The sequence below is a fragment of the Notothenia rossii genome (genome assembly GCF_949606895.1).
Source record: "Notothenia rossii genome assembly, chromosome: 9".
Lineage (NCBI taxonomy): Eukaryota > Metazoa > Chordata > Actinopteri > Perciformes > Nototheniidae > Notothenia > Notothenia rossii.
Genome location: NC_136907.1, coordinates 68,342,125 through 68,361,695, shown reverse-complemented (window position 1 = coordinate 68,361,695; position 19,571 = coordinate 68,342,125). Strand labels below are relative to the sequence as shown.

The 19,571-nt window shown below is 37.6% G+C and overlaps 1 protein-coding gene across 8 annotated transcripts in view; it reads right to left on the bottom strand.

Annotated features, from left to right (window-relative positions):
- Positions 1–19,571, bottom strand: part of LOC307020498 (uncharacterized protein) — a 50,060-nt gene that overhangs the window by 2,430 nt on the left and 28,059 nt on the right. For 4 of the 8 annotated variants that reach the window (XM_079651892.1, XM_079651891.1, XM_079651893.1 and 1 more), the window contains 17 exons: positions 15,217–15,354; positions 14,863–15,014; positions 14,585–14,688; positions 14,320–14,509; positions 13,742–13,873; positions 13,237–13,380; positions 12,917–13,052; positions 12,570–12,720; positions 12,312–12,454; positions 9,550–9,661; positions 8,753–8,816; positions 8,446–8,649; positions 8,202–8,347; positions 7,926–8,044; positions 2,814–2,935; positions 2,599–2,696; positions 2,050–2,186 (listed from right to left, as the gene is read on the bottom strand). In XM_079651892.1, coding sequence (XP_079508018.1) covers positions 2,050–2,186; positions 2,599–2,696; positions 2,814–2,935; positions 7,926–8,044; positions 8,202–8,347; positions 8,446–8,649; positions 8,753–8,816; positions 9,550–9,661; positions 12,312–12,454; positions 12,570–12,720; positions 12,917–13,052; positions 13,237–13,380; positions 13,742–13,873; positions 14,320–14,509; positions 14,585–14,688; positions 14,863–15,014; positions 15,217–15,354 — 2,292 coding nt within the window. Of the gene's footprint in view, positions 1–2,049; positions 2,187–2,598; positions 2,697–2,813; positions 2,936–7,925; positions 8,045–8,201; positions 8,348–8,445; positions 8,650–8,752; positions 8,817–9,549; positions 9,662–12,311; positions 12,455–12,569; positions 12,721–12,916; positions 13,053–13,236; positions 13,381–13,741; positions 13,874–14,319; positions 14,510–14,584; positions 14,689–14,862; positions 15,015–15,216; positions 15,355–15,512; positions 15,675–16,152; positions 16,283–18,799; positions 18,953–18,992; positions 19,067–19,571 lie in introns of those variants that run through there. The other 4 variants (XM_079651889.1, XM_079651890.1, XM_079651896.1 and 1 more) reach the window with 4 other exon arrangements.

Below are 19,571 nucleotides of genomic sequence, written 5' to 3'. Positions count from 1 at the left end.
AAACCGGGTTTCATGGCGAGCATTGTGTTGCCATGGCAACGACATTTGACTGTCCCGTATATGTCTTCACTGCTGGACTGTTAGCACACACGTGAAGTTTTAGCACTTTTTGACCATTTTCATAGGAGTTATAGCAATATCGTGTTTTAGTGAAAGGGATGCGTTGCCATGGCAACAGCTTTTGAGGAAAACTCACTAATGGCACATAGACATGTTGAGGGCTGGACCATTAAATGTCATCTGAAGTCTGTTGGTGTTTTGACCATTTTCATAATTATGAGTAACGACAACATCGTGTTTTAGGGTGAGGGATGCGTTTCCATGGAAACAGCCTATTGTGAGATCTCAGATTTGGCGTAGAGCTGTTGAGGCATGGACCGGTGATATACAAGTGAAGTTTGGGGGACGATTGGACTGTGTCCATTGGAGTTACAGCGACATCTTGTTTTATGGTGAGGGATGTGTTTCCATGGAAACGGCATATGATGAAACCCCATAATTGACATGGAGCTGTTGAGGGCCGGACCATTAACCATTATCTGAAGTCTGGTGCTGTTTTAGAACATTTGCATAGGCATCACGAAAACATCGTGTTTTATGGCGAGGGATGTGTTTCCATGGAAACGGCATATGGTGAGATCTCAGATTTGGCGTGGAGCTGTTGAGGCATGGACCGGTGATATACAAGTGAAGATTGGGGGACGATTGGACCGTGTCCATTGGAGTTACAGCGACATCGTGTTTTATGGCGAGGGATGCGTTGCCATGGAAACGGCATATGATGACACCCCATAATTGACGTAGAGCTGTTGAGGGCTGGACCATTAACCATTATCTGAAGTCTGCTGCTGTTTTATGGCGAGGGATGCGTTGTCATAGTAACACCACATTACGTAACATCAGATTTGATGTAGAGCTGTTCAGGGCCACAGTGTTAACCATCATGTGATGTTTTGTTGCGTTCTGAGCATGCCATTTGGAGTTATGACATCATCGTGTTCCATGACACAGGTGTTTATATTTGAGCTAACGATGTTATGAAACACCTGCGCTTGAGCCCAGAGAACAAAGGTTTCCATGGTGATGTGCAGTATTCAGTGAGAGGAGAGCCTTTACATTGTTCTGAATGAGAGATAAACCTCTTACATGTGAAGGTTTTGTTGAAGAACCGTAACAGATATCGGTGAAATTTCAACGCGTGAATCATCTCAAAGACCTTGAGCATCTGAAGTGTGCTTTTTGTGTACTTTCGGGTTAATAATGTGGCCTTTTTTGCAGATTAACTAAAGGTGTGCGGCTGCTGTGAGGAAAGATGAGCCAGAATGTACAATGGGCTTTAATGGAGAAATGTTGAATGTTTTTGTCTCTTCATGCCCTCAAGAGGCATTTTGTTTAATTGTTTTGCTTAATTGTTTTTGATTGTTCAACGTATGAGACGTTTTCCTACGCTTTTCATGAAAAATGATGTCCAAGGAGTGTAGGGTTTGGCAATTATGGCAGGTTTAAAACATTTTTTGGGGCGAATTTCAAGCACTCCTCCACTCTGTTTTGAGATCAAAGCACTCTAGCCTCAACGAGCTGCTCAATACACACTAATGTTAAAATCTGAAGAAAGCCTCTTTACCAGGCTCCAAACTAAGTTAAATATCTCAAAAAGTGTAAAAGATATGAAAAATCTAAAGAACAAGCTTTATAGCTGACGGTCTTGTGATAATTTTAAAGTTGGAATAAAGTCTCTAGCTGAAAGTATGTGGAAGAAGAAGCATTTGGCGCAAGGTGTAGGTAAAAGAGGATTTGAAGGTTCCTCCCATTGAGTTACATGTTAACAAAATAGTTTAAAAAGCTGAATATTTTGAAAAGTATAACATATTTTAAAGAAGGTTTCCCATCATGTGCTGAAAAGGCTGAATAGTTTGATATTTTAATGGTTTATGTAGCTGAAAGTATACTGAAGTTATTGAGAGCCAAAGTATTGGCTGAAATAAGAACAAGATTAAAGATTTAAAGAACTATAGTGGATTCACACTAATAAGAGTAAAATACACTTACTGAAGTCTGACTCTGATGGGAAGACTCTGAAGAAGGGATGAGGGTTACAGTGCAGGCTCTTCAGCTCCTCCAGGACACGCTTGTCCTTCTCCAAAAACCTTCCGTTAGTGGACTCCTTAATCTTCTTTTTGAGAGCACTATAAGGTAATATAAAGATAGTAAATCTAACAAAATGTATATATATTTATATATAAAACATAAAATCTGATTATGCGGTTCAAAATAATAGGTCTAAGAGTATATACCAACCGTTACACATAATAATAAAAGGTATTGCTGTATACAGCATGTTAACATCGCCGTACAGAGTAGCTTTACACCAGCTCTATAGGTTGTAAGACTCTGTCTCATTAACACACAGAACAACACAAACCTTTTTTCTAAGTGTGATTGTGACACATTTACTTCGTCAACTCAACAGGCAGGATAATCAGCAGGTGAATTATATAATAACAACTTGATAAGGTTTATGATCAGCATCTATATAACTAATGTTTCAATTACTGAAATTTTGTTTTCTAAGGTTGTATCTCATCCTGTCTTACTCACCTCTCTGTCGCTGTCACTTTGCTGTTGATCTGGCTTGGCAAGGATGTCTCTGGAGATTCGTCATACCCATGAGTAGCAAAGATTCTTGTCAAACTACGCTATAAAATCAAAAAAACAAATGAATTAGCAAATCAATGCTCCATGTAAAACCTTAATGAGTTTCGTTTTGATATCACTTCCAACAGAATGGTGGACAACAATCTATAATATCTAACCTTGCTGATGGAAGAGGGGTCAAGTTTTGCCTTTAGTTTCCTCTGCTCCAATGACAGAACCGTCTCAATCTCAAAGAGCTTCAGACCGTCTTTGGTTGTCTTTGGTTTGAAACAGCAACCACCTGGAGGCAATGGGGAAGTGAGGTGGGAAATGCACACGTGTCTGCATAATAAATCTGTTCAGAGATCATATGCATGGCAATCAAAACTGATTTTTCAGATACAATACAGTGTCCCACCTTACAAGATGTTTACTTAAACATTAAACATCAAACGCTTATTGTGACTTTATAAAACACAGTTGCTCACACTTAAATTTGCCCTCTACAAGCCTATAGAGACAATGTAATCTACTGTGTGGCATTAACTTCCACCCTTATCTTAGGACGTATAGTTAAGGACTTTCTATGGAGCTAATTTCCTGCCATAACTCCACAAACAAACTAAACAAGTTTTACAGATGCCTTATGATTCACTAACAAACACAGTGTGGTTAGCAAATACAAAACACCATCTACAAACTAATGCATTTAGTTTTGCAAATGAAAAACGTATCGATCAAACAAACACATAACATTTTTCGAATAAATCATGTTTCAGAGACAAGTAGAAAACTTTTTTTTACAAGTACAAACCTTTTTCTTCTCACGTCACGGAATATTACTGCCAAAAGTCACGTGACTCAAAGCACCCCAAAAGGATGCTTCTATTAATCCCACCCTCAAGCATTTTTGAGGGTATAGTTGTAGGACTAGTACCAATAAGTGGAGCACATGTCATGTATGTGACCCTTTTTTTTGTAAGATAGCAAGGGGTGCATAACGTGGTAAAAATATGCTGACAAAGATTATGTAACATTTGTAAACATATATTTTGATTATTATATGACAAATATGTAAAAATTAAACAACACATTTTAAAGCACGTGTATACAGACAGGACGTCACAATAAAAAATAAAAACATATATTAAATAAAAAAATAACTGAAAAAGAAGTGACAAATAAATGCAAAATCCAGGATTCGACACCACTACCATCAAAATACAGAGCGAAAAGTGTAACCACAAGAATCAAGACTATATGAGCTACCACTAAACGACTCACAGTCTGAAAATTACCATTAAAAAAACCCTGGACGTTTACTTTTCGTTTTAAGCATCGTTTTAAGGTCTAAACGTTTCATTTAGAAATGCGCGTTCCCGTGACACGGGGTGCATCATTTGACACAACACCGGACCTCATTTAACAACGAGCGGCCAACAGGTGAGTTTGTTGTTTTCTTCTGGTGAAAAAGCCAAATTTGACTCAACTAAGTTACTGTTTCATGAGTGTGAGCAGACTGCAGGAGCTAGTTTACACCAAGCTAGCCACATTTCATGTTGGTTCAGTAGGAGAACTCAGTGTATACAGTATACACTCATTCCCCCACTGAGCACTGGTGGGCAAAAGCCACATTTTTATATATAAAGATATATATAAATATGTATACAATTGGTGTAAGCTAGCTCCTGCAGTCTCCTTGATATCATCCAACTCATAAAACAGTAACTTGTGGAGTTTAACATTTTTCACCAGAAACAACAACACACTCTTCTGTTGGAATTTGTTCTTTCAGCAAAAGACACAAACACATAACCCCCAAGAGAAGAAAGAAAGATAAATACAACACAATAAACAAGAAAAAAAAAGTACTACTTAAATAAATAAAATACAAAAAGATACAGATGCTTTCAGAATAATTCAAAAGATAAGACTCAAAACAACATAAATTATAACAAATGATGTAAATGGGCATTTACAAAAGGTTTCAACATTAGGTTACAAAGCTGCTAGACAAGAAGCTCTCACATCCAATCATATCTAGCATATACATCGCCAAAGTCATATCTAGTTCCTTTCTAAAACTGTAAGAATTTCCCCCATATTTTATTAAAGATATCAGACTTTCCCTTTAAAGCATAGCTTAATTTATCTAAGGCCAGACAATGAGAGATATTTAACATATTGTTAGTCTGGTATCGGATCGCTGAAACACTGCTGTCATCAGACTGGCAGGGGCTGTTCCATGCTCTGCTCAGCCTCCCGCCATCCAAATGGACTCAGTAGCGCCCCCTGCTGCCATGGAGCATGTGTGTGTGTGCATAGATATTTATATATATATCTATGTGAGTGTGTACCTACATTTGTGAGAAAATCCTGAGCACAACCACGGCGGAATATTACTGCCAAAAGGCAGTAATATTCATCCGTAGTTGCAGGAAATTAGCTCCATAACTTTCAGACAGGATCTTCCAAATTTGGGAGGACTCCTAGCAACCAGCTAACATATTGTACCAAAAGCAATATATATATACAGTGGCGGCCGGCCCATTCCCACATGTTTGATTGTCATTAAAAATTAAAAATAAATTAAAAAATATGTTTCCAAAAAATATTTATTTTTTATTTTTATTTTTATTTTTAAAGAACAAGGTAAATATTATATAGTTGGTATCAGTAAAATGTATAATCTACAATACAATCTTTTTAAAATTGTTTTACGATGTTTAAAGTCACTGATAAGTCACATGTTTCCTGCCTGGCCGCAGCTTGTATCATTACCCTCTCTCGTCCGGGCGGTAGAAAAGAGCCCTCAGCCAGAGCAGCTGCAGCCAACAAGCTGACTGTTGCTATCTGGAAACTATGCCGCCGAAACATAATTTCAGCCAATCAGCGTCGTCAGATCTGATGCTCAAAGGGCGCCCTTTCAGCGCCCTGGCCTGTGTGTCTGTGAGTTGTTTGGACTCGTATCCAAGGTGACGCTACAGTAGTTGTCTGCAGGTGTAGACTCCGGTGCTAGTGGATCGCCGGAACTGTAGATTAACATTTACATGCTTATTGTAGTTATAAGGGCAATGCCTGTAGCACCACGGAGCATATGTGTGGGCTGGACCTGTATTTTACAGGAAAGGAGTGATCAGAGGGTCGAGTTGTCGATTCTTGTTCAGTTTTCATCTTCCTCACCCTCTCAGACTTTGAGTTGCGCCGCTGCTAAAGAGACGCGCTACCATGGAAACCAAACAATGGTGTTGCTGTATTAAAGTCCGAGTGGAAACAGTCGTGAGTAAATCTGATGTTGTCAGAAATCGGGAGAAATGCGGGAGTCTCCCGCGAAAATCGGGAGGGTTTGCAAGTACCACACACACACACACACACACACACACACACACACACACACACACACACACACACACACACACACACACACACACACACACACACACACACACACACACACACACACACACACACACACACACACACACACACACACACACACACACACACACACACACACACAGTTCGTATTTAGTCTCCTGATTTTAAATGCCACCATTTCCATAGCCCCATCAAAAATATTTTCCACCAGCCGCCACTGTATATATATATATATATATATATATATATATATATATATATATATATATAGGCTATATAAATACATATATATATATATACACACACATATATACAGTATATATATAGGCTATATAAATACATATATATATATATACACACACATATATACAGTATATATATATATATATATATATATATATATATATATATATATATATATATATATATATATATATATATATATATATATATAAACAGTACCAGTCAAAGGTTTGGACACACCTTCAAATTCGAAGTTTTTAAAATTTATTTAAAATGTTTCTACATTGTAAATGTATCAAAACTATAAAGAACACATATAGAATTATCTAGGAAACAAAAAAGTGTTAAAAAATCCAGAATATGATTTATATTTTGCTGGCTACTGCATAATGCGGTGGTTTCCATTCTGGTTAAGTGCGGCTTGAATTTGGAATAAATCACCAACAGTGACACCAGCAAAGCTCCCCCACACCATCACACCTCCTCCTCCATGCTTTACGGTGGAACCACACATGCAATAACCATCCGCTCACCTTCTCTGCGTCTCACAAAGACACAGCGGTTGGAACCAAAAATCTCAAATGTGGACCCATCAGACCAAAGTACAGATTTCCACTGTCTAATGTCCAATCCTTGTGTTTCTTGGCCCAAACAATTCTCTTCTTGTCGTTCTTCATTGTCAGTAGTGGATCTTTGCAGCGATTAGTCTATGAAGGCCTGATTCACGCAGTCTCCTCTGAACGGTGGATGTTGAGATTTATCTGCTCTGTGATAATTTATGTGGGCTCTAATGTGAGGTGCTTTAATTTGCCGTTTCTGAGGCTGGTAACTCTTGTGTATTTATCCTCTGCAGCAGAGATAACTCTTGCTCTTCCTTTCCCGGGGGGGGGGGGGGGGGGTCCTCATGAGAGCTAGCAAGGCACACATGTTAATTGAAAACCATTCAATTAACTTTCAAATTGTATGAGTGTCCTTTGCTGCGAAGCGCTTCGAGATTTGCCTAGGCAGATGAGAAGCGCTATACAAATTGTATTTATTATTATTATTAATTTATTATTATTTATTCCAGTTGACGACCCCATGAAGCTGACTGAGAGAAGTACAGTGTGCAAAGCTGTCCTCAAGGCAAAAGGGGGCAACTTTGAAGAATATAAAATAAAATTCCTATTCTGGGTTTTTTAACACTTTTTTGTAGATAATGCCATATGTGTTCTTTCATAGTTTTGATGTCTTCAGTATTAATCTACAAAGCAGAACACATTTAAATAAACAAAACACTTCAAATTTGAAGGTGTGTCCAAACTTTTGACTGGTAGTCTATATAATATATATATATATATATATATATATACACACACACACACACACACACACACACACACACACACACACACGCACACACACACACACACGCACACACACACACACACACACACACACATATATGCTTGAGCCTTATAGTGTTGATTACCTTGAAATGCAAATATGATTAGAGGAAATAATAGTTCACTTCATTAAGTAAAACACTTCAATAATGATTTTGATGAGATGTCTTGAATTTGGCTGAATGTATAATGGCATATTCAATATATTAAACTTCTAGAAGCATGATTCTACAAGTATATCACTGGGATTTTATTTAAAGTGTTCTCTTTCCAAAGCGGCCATACCTGTTGCATTGCTGATTCCATGCAGCATGTTATTCTCCACATTTCCAAGAAGGATTGAGTCAACAACGATGTTGGATTTAAGCAGTTTGGCTGTAACTGCATCTGGCTCGATGGCGGATCTATGGAAAGTAAGAAAGAAAACATTGACATTTTAGCTCAGTTAAAATATCTGTTATTTGTCACTGTTACTTATGACATTAGTAATTGTATTCTTACTGACAGTTACAAATTAAGTATGAACATGATACTATAGCATGATTAAAGGAAGAAGTTTACCCAAAATCATTTCCATCAGTGAGACACATGATGCGGAGTCTACAATCTGGAAACCTCGTCTTGACCTTTTCCAGCTCAGACGCCCCCTGTTGCAGAGCGTCGTACAGCAGAGTGCATCCACTTGCTTCAATGTTTCGCATGTGTTCCTAACATTTGAAAAAAAAAAGGTAAATTAGTGCTTTACAGCCAGACATAAACTGTTCTTAAATTAAGGACAAATCCAAGACGGATACACTGACTTTACCTTGAACGTTTCCAGATTTTCTGTGAATGTGTGAAGAATTTTCACCAGGGAGTCGAACTTCACAAGACCGATGATGTGACAAAAATCATAAGCCATGGTCCTCGTGGCAAAGTTGTCAAAGAGCTCTTTCACAGCGTGGATCTTCTGTATTTCTGCACTTGCATAGCACTTTTCCTCCATGGAGGAGCTTGTGTCTATCAGCACCTAATGAATATTCAAGTCAAGAAAATCATATTGTGAATGTGTACAGCCCTGTCAGTCCCACATCTTTAAAAGAAACGTTCAAAGGAGAAACAGACAAAGTTACCAGTATAGCCTCTTTTGGAGTCCTGGTTGTGACAAATGTCCGGCCATCACCATGGTCACCAGTCCTGTGTTCAATGTCAAAGAAAGTTCAGCAGTCAACTGACAGCAAAATAGTATTGTGAATTTAAAGAGGTCCATAACCTTTATATTTCAATAAAAACAACGGAAGCAACATTGCTGTTCTGGCTATTACTGTGCCACGTAAGATTGTAAATAATAGTGTTCTTGAGCTATTGCCATATGGTGTTGAGTGAGGTCACTGTGACCTTAAACTCTTTCCACCAAACCCTAATTAGTTCATCCTTGAGTTAAAGTTCGCTTTTGTGCCAAAAAAAGAAAGAATCCCTTGAAGTGTCCCTGAGATATCGTGGTCACAATAAGACAACCTGAAAAATACCTAATCTACCACCGGGAGGGAGGCCTGACAACTATGATGTGTATAAAGTATACAGAAGACGCCCACGAAGGCGCTGGTTAAAACTTTACACGTGTTCTTGATTTTGTGGAAGATGAAAAAAGTCTGCAGTTCTCAACATTTTCTTATGCTCTGATGAGACGAACTACAGTATATTATGTTTTTATATATATATCTTTTTTTTTTGCTTACATTTTTAAATACCCAAATATTTATATGAAAAGAAGTAGGATGCAGCATTTCAAAATAAAAAATATTTTTATATATAAAAAGAATACAGTAAACGTTTATTTATTTTAAACAGGAATGAACAAACAGGTGAGAGGAAATATATTTGAGTGCTCCCTTGAAAGTTAAATACAAGATACCGTAAAGGTGCTTACCTGGCTGCCAACAAATTCACATCCACTGTTTTGTTTTTGCCATCCAAACAATCAAGTACTGCGATCATATCAGGGGAACCCTTTTCTTTTCCCAAACACATGCCAATGTTGTCTGACGAAGAGGGAAATAAAACATAATAATTAAAATAAATTACATTAAAAAGCCTGCTAAACATGAAACATTAATGTCAGAGGGGCAATATGGAAACCAATGTGAGGTCCCTTTCAGACTGTTCGAGAATAAGGCGCTCACTATTAACATATGCTTCTGCACAGCCTTTAAAGGTCCCATATTATACTCTTTTTCACCAATATTATAGACCCTCCAGAAAAACGCGGGGAAAAATTCTTGATTATGCGATTAAACATGCAGGGTTTTATGTGATTTTATGCGGTGAAATTGCGGGAAGTTGCGAAATATAATATATATATTTTTAAATATTGGGCTGTCTTATTTATTCTCTCTCACACACAACCTGCCACTAACGTTAAACCCCTTTCCTATTCAATTTAACACATTCAATGTTTATTTATTGTAAAAGCAATTGGGCTATTTTAATCTCTCTCTCTCTCTCTCTCTCTCTCTCTCTCTCTCTCTCTCTCTCTCTCTCTCTCTCTCTCTCTCTCTCTCTCTCTCACACACACACACACACTTCTCCGCCTCATTCTGTTTTCATTTACTCGTTCGTTATCTGACCAGCTTCAATCTTGTAGGCTACTCACCTCGTTTCTTTTAGCCCTCGAAAGGGTTTTGGAGGTTGATGCCTCGGTGAACGTGAGTTGTTTGGCTTTCTTGTCCGCAGCAGCAGAAAGCATTTTCGAATGTTTGAATGAATCAAAGTGGGTCGTCACCGTCGACTTTCTCTTATGCTCCAACCATAGACGGCTCCAACACACAGTTGCACGCGGTGCAGAATAGTTTCCCCCCACTTTCGTGAAAGACATCGGGGTACTGCTTTGCCCGGTCTTTTGCAGAAATGTTCGTCGGTAAATGAGATGGATCAGATTTTTTCACCTTGTTTTCTCTCTCGTGTGAGTTCCACACGTTCACTCTACGGCAGGGGTGTCAAACTCAATTTCATCCCGGGCCACATCAGCATTATGGTTGCACTCAAAGGGCCGGTTGTAATTTTAATTATATATAAATATACATATGTAAATATATAATATATATTAAATAATGTATTATATTACATGGTTGGCCCTGCATTGGATTATTATCAGTTCTGGTAATATCTTCCAAAATAACTACGTCTGAAAGCAGAAGTCTAGGGCAAATAATTGAAAGTAAATATTCACCAATTACACCAATTGTATTGTATATTATATTCTTTGCAAGCTCTTGCGGGCCACATAAAATTAGGTCGCGGGCCAAATTTGGCCCCCGGGCCTTGAGTTAGACAACCCTGCTCTACGGTGTTGTTTACCTTCTGTGAATCGCGAGCTGATGACGTCACGTCATCATCATCACTACTTCACGTCAAGACGAGTTAACTTTTTTTTCTTCTCAACTTTGTGTGGAAAAATGCGGGGATTATGCGGCCTTTTGATAAATATGTGGCCTTTTAAAAATCTGCGCCATTTTGCTGATTATGCGGTAAATTCTGCGAACGCAGAATCGAGTTTTTCTGGAGGGTCTAAATATATTACATGTCTCTGAAGTGTTTGGCTCAGAATACCAAACAGATCATGAATTGTAGCATCCCATAATCCCCTCTGTTTCAGCCCTGTTTCAAAAGCTGCTCATTCTGTGTCTCTCGCTCTAAATGCAAATGAGCTGCCACCTCCACGCCCATCTGCGAGATATTTGGTGCTCTAGGAGGAGATTCAGGTGATAAGGTGGGCTGTGTCTCAGTGGGATGGTGCCCTGATATTCGGATCAGGGGGGAACAGGTTCCAGTCCCACTGCAGTCAACATGTTGTTGAGTACCTGGGCAAGACACTTCACTTTTAAATTGCTTTGGAAGAAAGCGTCTAACAAACGACATTTGATACCATGGTTGGTTATTGGCTAACAATTGTGACATCAAAAAGTGGCCAAATCTGAACAGCTAATTTATTTTAAATATAAATGGGTCAGGACAAAAAGAGAGAGTCTCTTTTCCTGAGGTGAGACATATAAATGTATAATATACATGAAAAAGTGAATTTTGCATTATAGGCGACCTTTAAATTATAAATGTTGCACAATTATAAGATGATATTTTGTATGTAAATTCAAAGTAACTATACAGTAGCTATAACTTGCAAGTCGTAAATAATTTAAAAAAGTGCCTCATATTTGTACTGTTTAAGTACCTTACTTGAGTATATGCCTTTTTAACAACTGGATGATCCTTGTTTCACACCCAGGCAAAGGGCTTGTAAAGAAAACAATAGGTGCACATGGTCTAATGCACATCATTCATTGCCATCGTGTATTACAAATCAAACCTGCAATGATGAGTAACCATACCACATTATCTCTGGCACTGCTTTTATCAAATCCATTTATGTCATATATTGTATTGCACATATATTGTATTGTACTCTAGTGCTTGTCGAAGCATTGTATCGATAATGCTAGGCCACTATTTGTAAAAACCTGCACATAATCTGAAGAGGAAAATGAGATCAATAGGTAACTGGCAAATTCAGATTGAAATGTTGATTAAAGTACACTATACCCAGTAAATATATAACTCTTAAAAGTAACAATACCATTTAAACATACAGTATATGTGCACAGTCAGAAATGACCCATCCCCTTTGTGATTGAGTACCTTCACTCAGTAGAACAAGGCATGCCCCACACTGTCCTAGTTCCTTCAAATGCAGAGGTGGGGTCACATTGAGGCATTGATTGTCGGGAGATTTTAATTCTTCCATCATACTTCCAAAGGTCTTCTCATTGTTGATCTTAAAGCTTTAATTGAATTGCACAGGTTAGTGAAAACGACTCTGATGTCTCTGCAACAGACAAAAGAGAAAGCATCTCATTGAAGTTACATTAGGAAAAGTAAAACTGTAATGATAGTTACTTCTGGCCAGCCGTCTTGTCCTTGTGAATCCAAAGAGGATAGGTTCTGACGAATGGAGGCAGACTGAGCAGAACCTTCTCAATGTCAGTGGCTTTCTTTATTGATGTTCCACGCAATACCTCTTCAGTGCAGTTGGGAATCTTCTCTTCATCTGAACAGAGGAAAGAAAATGAAATGAAGCAGAGTACAGCACCATTCAATAATAACTTGTTTTAACTGTTCCTTTCAGTGTCCAGTAAAGGATCAGCTCATAAAAAGGGCCTCTGCTTCCATTTGAACACCTCTTCTATGATACGCCTCTTGTACACATCTGTATGTACTGTATGATCATTTCATGACAGTTTTACCTTGGATTTTCTGACGAACATAAGCGCATTCCAATGCTCCGGGTACTCCAGGTACTCTGACTGGTTCAGAGAAGCGGCTGCCATCTCCAGACGTCAGAGTGATTGGTGCGTAGTTCTCATGGTTCTCTGCAGGTTTCTTTCAAAATAAGGCAAGTGATCATTACTTAAGTGGTCAACATTCGATCAAGCCTATCACCTAAATATTGATGGTTATCCCTTACCAACAAAAACACTGGCAATTATGGACAGATTTCACACAAAAATCATTATTTATTTAACACCACATGAGCCTTTTTGGTCAAGCCTCAGTATCCTCATACCTTTGCTTCTGATAGGAGATGTGCCCAGCAGCACAGAGAGTTCTCAAAGACATCCAGGTCCTTAATGATTCTCTCTCCTTGTGGTCTTCCACGCTGAGGAAGTATCTCTCTGAAGAGGAGGTACAAGCCTTCTACCAATGCAATCTACAACACAGGGACAAGCAGGTCTAATGAAAGGGGAACTGATAAAAGGCACATACTGTATCCCCGTGTAAATGTTCAATTTACCCAAATTATAGGAAAACATATTTCCTGAAACAATGCAGATCATTTGAATTAAATCTGCCGCTGTGACAAATATAATCTAGGTAAACACATTCTATTTTTGTAGGGAATGTTCCAAGATGGAATTGTTTTTCAAGCAAATTATTCTGCACACAAATGTAAAATAATTTACAGCACTAGATGTATAATGTGCTATTGACAAAATGTAACATCACACATAAGAACACACATTTAAAAAAGGAATGGATATTTTAGGAAAAATATTGCTCATACTGTTTACCTTCTGGTTCCTGGTTAGGGTTTCATTCCTGCAGAACAACTGATGCAGACTTTGGGCGAGAGGGTGACATCCAGTCAGTTTCCGTATGTAGGCAATCAGTTTCTGCAGTTGCTCTGTTTTATAATGACTTTTCTAGAAGAAGAAAAAACCATAGCACAAGAAACATATATTTAAGTGCAAGTACCAAATGCATTGTGTTTGAATGGAAAGATCTAATTTACAATAGGAGGCTTTTAAAAATAAAATAAATCAATCAAAATCAGTTCCCACCACATCTATGACTTGCCATGCACACAATGACAATGCTAAAATGCTGATTATTATTATCCCCCTGGTATAGCATTTAAGAAACGTAATATTTGCCTATCAGCACTGAATGCAATTGGCAGCTGAGGTCACAGTTCAAAGTATTTGACAACTTTGGACTTTAGTTTAATGATGCTAGATAAACAGTTAATCAATCACAAGAGTTATACTGATTGTTTCTGAAGGGGAAAATAAATGTCATAGCAATACATCCAATAGTTCGGAGTGGTTCTGAAATGTGTACTGATATTGTTTTATACATTGAAACTTACAACAGCATAAAGTGAAGACAAGAACACACTGATTCCTTTCTGAGTTTGTGGGACTGAAGGCAAAAAATCATTAATGAAAAATGTCTCGTTGTATGAAGTCTCGTGAGGAAATGAGGACAAATAGAAGTTAACGGTTGACCCTTCAGAGATCCCACAACTCTCCAGAGTGTCACCACCACCATGTCGACCTCTGTACAGGAGAGACATTAAATCTGACTGTGTTGACAAAGAAGAATCAGCATTGGTGTCATGATTAGATAGTTACTTGTAATGAAGGACATGTACTGGGATTCCACTTTTGTTAGCCAGCTCGAGTCTCAGATTTCTTAGTGTGTCACTTGCCAACTTCACCGTCACCTGAAAGTCTCCCTGTATGTAACAAGTAAATACAAATTTGCTAGAATATCAGTATATAATGTAGCCAGTGAATTATATTAAAATTAGGCCATAAATCAAACATATTCAGCTTGTATGATTATATCATATGGTATCAGATGTTAATATCACCATTAGTTGCTTAATGACCATAACATTTAGACCCACCTTGAGCATGATGTGGCATCGAACAATATCGCCTCCAAAGGTTTCAACAACTGCTCGCTTTGGTATCTGAGGAGCCTGTTTCAGGTTTTCCTTTGGCGTGAAAATGGCATAAATCACAGCTCCATTTTCAATATGTCTGTCTTTCAAAGACCCTGTGTAAGCAAAACAACATTTGAAGTGACATGGTGGACTTGTTAACAAAAAAAAATTCTTACAATAAAAAGAGTGGCTTTGTCGTGGTTCAACATTACGGATGCTTCCATACCCTTGTAGTCACTGTTGGACACAAAATCTTGCAAATATGCATTTTATCATGAGCAGCCTTCACTGTAAAAGAAGTTCAGGTTCACTCACATGTGTTGAAGAAAGGATCATCTGTCAAGGGCATCCCATCGATGGTGTAGAGACAGACTCCTTTGGAATTACCAACACTTTCAAGATGGCAAATCCTCATCATCAGTTCCTCAACTGTGTTTTTCGCTGGATCCATATCTGTTAGATCCAAATTACCAATGTTTTCAGAATTACCACACCCCAATCTAACACGTCACAGCCCACTGTCTGATAAATATTGGGCTACTTTGTGGAAGTGGCTAGCCCTGGTTCATCTATTGATAAAAAGTGGATAATAAAAATATGAGCTCCTTTACCTGTTATTTGTTTTGGTTGAGCACATTTGGGGTATGTGTACTGCAGACTGAAGGACTTTAATGATTTGTGCACAGGCGTCACAGTTTGAACCTGCTGCTCCGGAGCTCTTTGAAGAAAGTTTTTCATCGCTAAAAAGCGGTTCTTCTCCACACGACTAAAACCTGCAATACCGGTATTTAATTCAGTAAGTGTATTATATTTATAAATGAACATTTTATTCAAAAATACTTGTTTTAATTCACTTTGATTTGTTCATTGAATGTGAAGTGGGAATTACATGGTATGCATATTTATGCTATAAGACACCTATATAAGCGAACAGTAGAAGTAACTGCTATCTATTCAAACTATGACACAACCTACAGAACTACCACTGTTGATGAATCAACACCTATCACAGTGTGAATAAGTAGCATTTGAATTGGATAAAATGTTACAAAAAGGTATTTACTACAGTTGAATTGCTGTGTAAGCTTACATGGTTAATATTTTTCCGGTAATGCGATTGGCCTTAATAAAAAGAAAGGATAAATTACATCTTCAGGCTTAAAAACACTAGATGTAGGTGTCATTGTTTTATACTGAGTGTCAGCTGCATTTTTTTTACAGTCTTTGATTTCAAGTTGAAGTTCATCTCACCCATGTTGTCCAGATCTTCATCGGTAACACTATCCAGGAAATCTCTTGAATCCTTCACGCCTAGCTGGACCAACTGGTTGCAGTAAGACTCCAGTCTGAACTGCTTTAGTGTGTTGAGTATTTCATCCATCTTAACAAACACATCAAGATACATTATTTACAGGGAGAGAAAGAATACTAGAACACCAAATTACTCAAATAATAAAATGAGCCCTACTTAAAAGTAGGGTTATGCAAGCAATGATGTGTCACATGTACAACATTTGTTTTGTCGAAACAAATTTGAACATCTTGGAAATGAATGTTCTTTTGATACGATTTGATAGTAGCATTAAATACTGAAGAATATGGAATTAGTTTTGTGTCATAAAGATAAAGGAACACTTTCTCAGAATCAAGCAAAACTAAGAGTTTATTAAGAGAAGAAAAAAACAGAGTCAAGCAAAATAAATGTAATTTAAAAAATAAAACTAAGTTGCAAACAAATCTTTTGTGTAATCATGTAAACTATAATTTTTTTTTCTTTGTTTTAACATCTTTTTGATTGCAGTTTTCTTTGCTTCTTTCTCAATGATCAGACCTTTGCTCTCGCTTCAGCTCTCGTTTGCGCTCCTTCATTTTTTGTTTTCGATTCTGACACAAACATCCCAGCTGGGCGGGACTTTCAGGGGTCCCGCCCAGTCCCATTGGCTACTCAGTTTTTTGAGTGACAGCCCAGTCCTCCCCCGATTGTATAGTGCAGCTGCGGTAGCTGAGCACGGACAGAAGACCCCCAGAAGAATCAGCATTTCAATGATTATAATACTACAAGGGAAAATATATGTACGTATTAATCATTTGTGTTGTTTGTGCTGTACTATACGGTATGTTTCTTTATTCTGTTAAGGGAGAAGTAAAGCAAATATGTGCTATGAAAGTTAGCTTTCGCTAACTTTAGATCGATAACAATGCTAGTTAAGTAGCCTAACAGCAGGGACAGTTAGCTACTATTTATTTTCAACGCATTTAATGTATTCATTGCTATCGGGATGTTAAGAGCATTCCATGGAATATAACATAAAGTGTTTCTGGAGTGAATTACCTACCCTACCTTTAGTAAGTATCAGATTTGAGCTCTCTTCCTATTCATTTCCAATTCCATTTAAAAAATAAATGTTGAATTAATGGCACAATTAATTTGTTTTTTTCTATATGGAGACCTGTTGATAGTTAACGTCACATCTTTCATTTCCTAAAACAATTATTTTCCTCTCATATTAACAGTGTGGATCATTGAGACAGCATGATGTCCAGAGGTCTTCTCCCATTTCCCACATCCACTGAGGAGGCATGAAGAAAGACCTGCACCAGCTTCATCCACGCTGGGCGTAGCTGTTGTCACTTACTCAGTATTATTTCATTTGACCACATGCCTTTGCACATACATTTCATAGATTTTAGTATTATCCACCTTTTTGTTTTATGTCTTTTTATTTAAAACATTCTTTGAGACTTCATCTTCTGGTTCAAATTTCAATAAATGTAATTTGTATAATCACTCTTTTGTCTTTATTCTACATGAAAATGTTAGATTCCATTCAAATCTGTTGATTATTCATATCTTTCTCAGGCTAGGAATAGTATGTCAAGTTTTTAATGCTAAATGTATATCATTTTTCTCACAGGATATAGAACGAGACAACACCGTTTTTATCCATTGTGTATGAATAAAGGCTTCAGCTCTTCAGACCAACATAGTAAGATGTGAGCATGTTCCTAATGTTGTTGGTATATGCAACCTAGGTCTGGTCTGTTTAATGAAGCAAATCTGCCATATTTATATTGTAGAATTTTCTCAATTAAAGCAGTCTTTGATTGTTTGTCCTAAACATAGCCATATATGCTTTTGAAAAGTCTTTAAAAAATAACAATATACAGTTTATATTGTGTATCACCTTTAGCTTGAAAATACATGTGTTTTTTATCTATAAAATAGATAGACACTTTATCGATCCCAAATTGGAAATTATTTTATTAAATATATTTAAAGTATAAACTACACAACACAAGTATAATGCACAGCAATCCATAAGATAAGTCAGATATTTTCATGAAAACTCCCAAGGAGGCACCAACTCAAACGTGGTCGAGTGGACTCCGGAGTTTGCTGCATGAGTTGCACTGTACGATCTGTGGTGTAGTGGGATGTTTGTGTCAGAATCGAAAACAAAAAATGAAGGAGCGCAAACGAGAGAGCTGAAGCGAGAGCAAAAGTCTGATCATTGAGAAAGAAGCTACAAGAACTGCAAACAAAAATATATGTTAAAACAAAGAAAAAAGACTTATAGTTTACATGATTACACAAATGATTTGTTTGCAAGTTTATAGTTTTATTTTTGAAATTAATTTTATTTTGCTTGACTCAGTTTTTTTTCCTAACCCTAAACTCTTAGTTTTGCTTTATTCTGAGAAAGTGTTCCGTTATCTTTGAAACACAACTAATTCCATAGCAGTAAGAGTAATAGCTGAGCTGATCTATCTCTTTTTCAAAAAGGTAAAAAACCATTACACATGACATTTGAGCACTTAGACCATTTTCCTAAATGCTTAAAGTGATAAGTTAAGAACGGTAAAGCATCATAACACAAACATATGCAATCGTTCTTACTGCAGTTACAAGGATGTCCTCGGTAAAACCCGGAGAAACACCAACAGTCTGGAGACAGCATTCGTCAACAGCAAGACAATTTGACGAATTCAATACCTTAGGGTCATTTTCGTCAAAACTATATTTTGACAATAAATACAAATCAAGTCGAATTTACAACATTCAACCCCAAAGAACAAGATAACAATCTTACCTTGTTGTTGGTACAGTCATCCGATACTGTCCATAGGAGGGTGTGGCTTCAGAGGAAACGAAACTTATAAAAACACAACTAAACGCAGTGGTGGATTTAGGATTGTAGGAGGTCCGGGGCTTAGCCCAGGAGTTGTTGGGGGGGGGGTTGGACCGAACATATTTAAAATATTTTTAAAAAAGCATCAAAGGACACATAGATTGATAGATATGCAGTTATTAATAACATCTAAAAAAAAAAGTTTAAAATCCCTTTTCCCTCAAAACTTTGCCCCCTGGCGACCCCCCGGGGGGTCGGGGCCCCCACTTTGAAAAACACTGCCTTAACTCACTCAAATACAGTCGTTTACTTATTTTGGTGAAACGAATGTGCGTAGAGTTTTAAAGGATGCGGATAGTCTCACCTTGATTCTGGTGCATTGCTTATTGTTTATAGATCTATTCTCATCCACCATCTTCTTTTGTGACGTAAAGAGTGTAAGAGTCACGTTTCTGAATCGGACACTCTGAGTGGATGCAGTCACAGCCAATCGGAGTCTGATTCAGAGGGTTGCCTGTCAGTTCCGTTGCTATGGTTCCG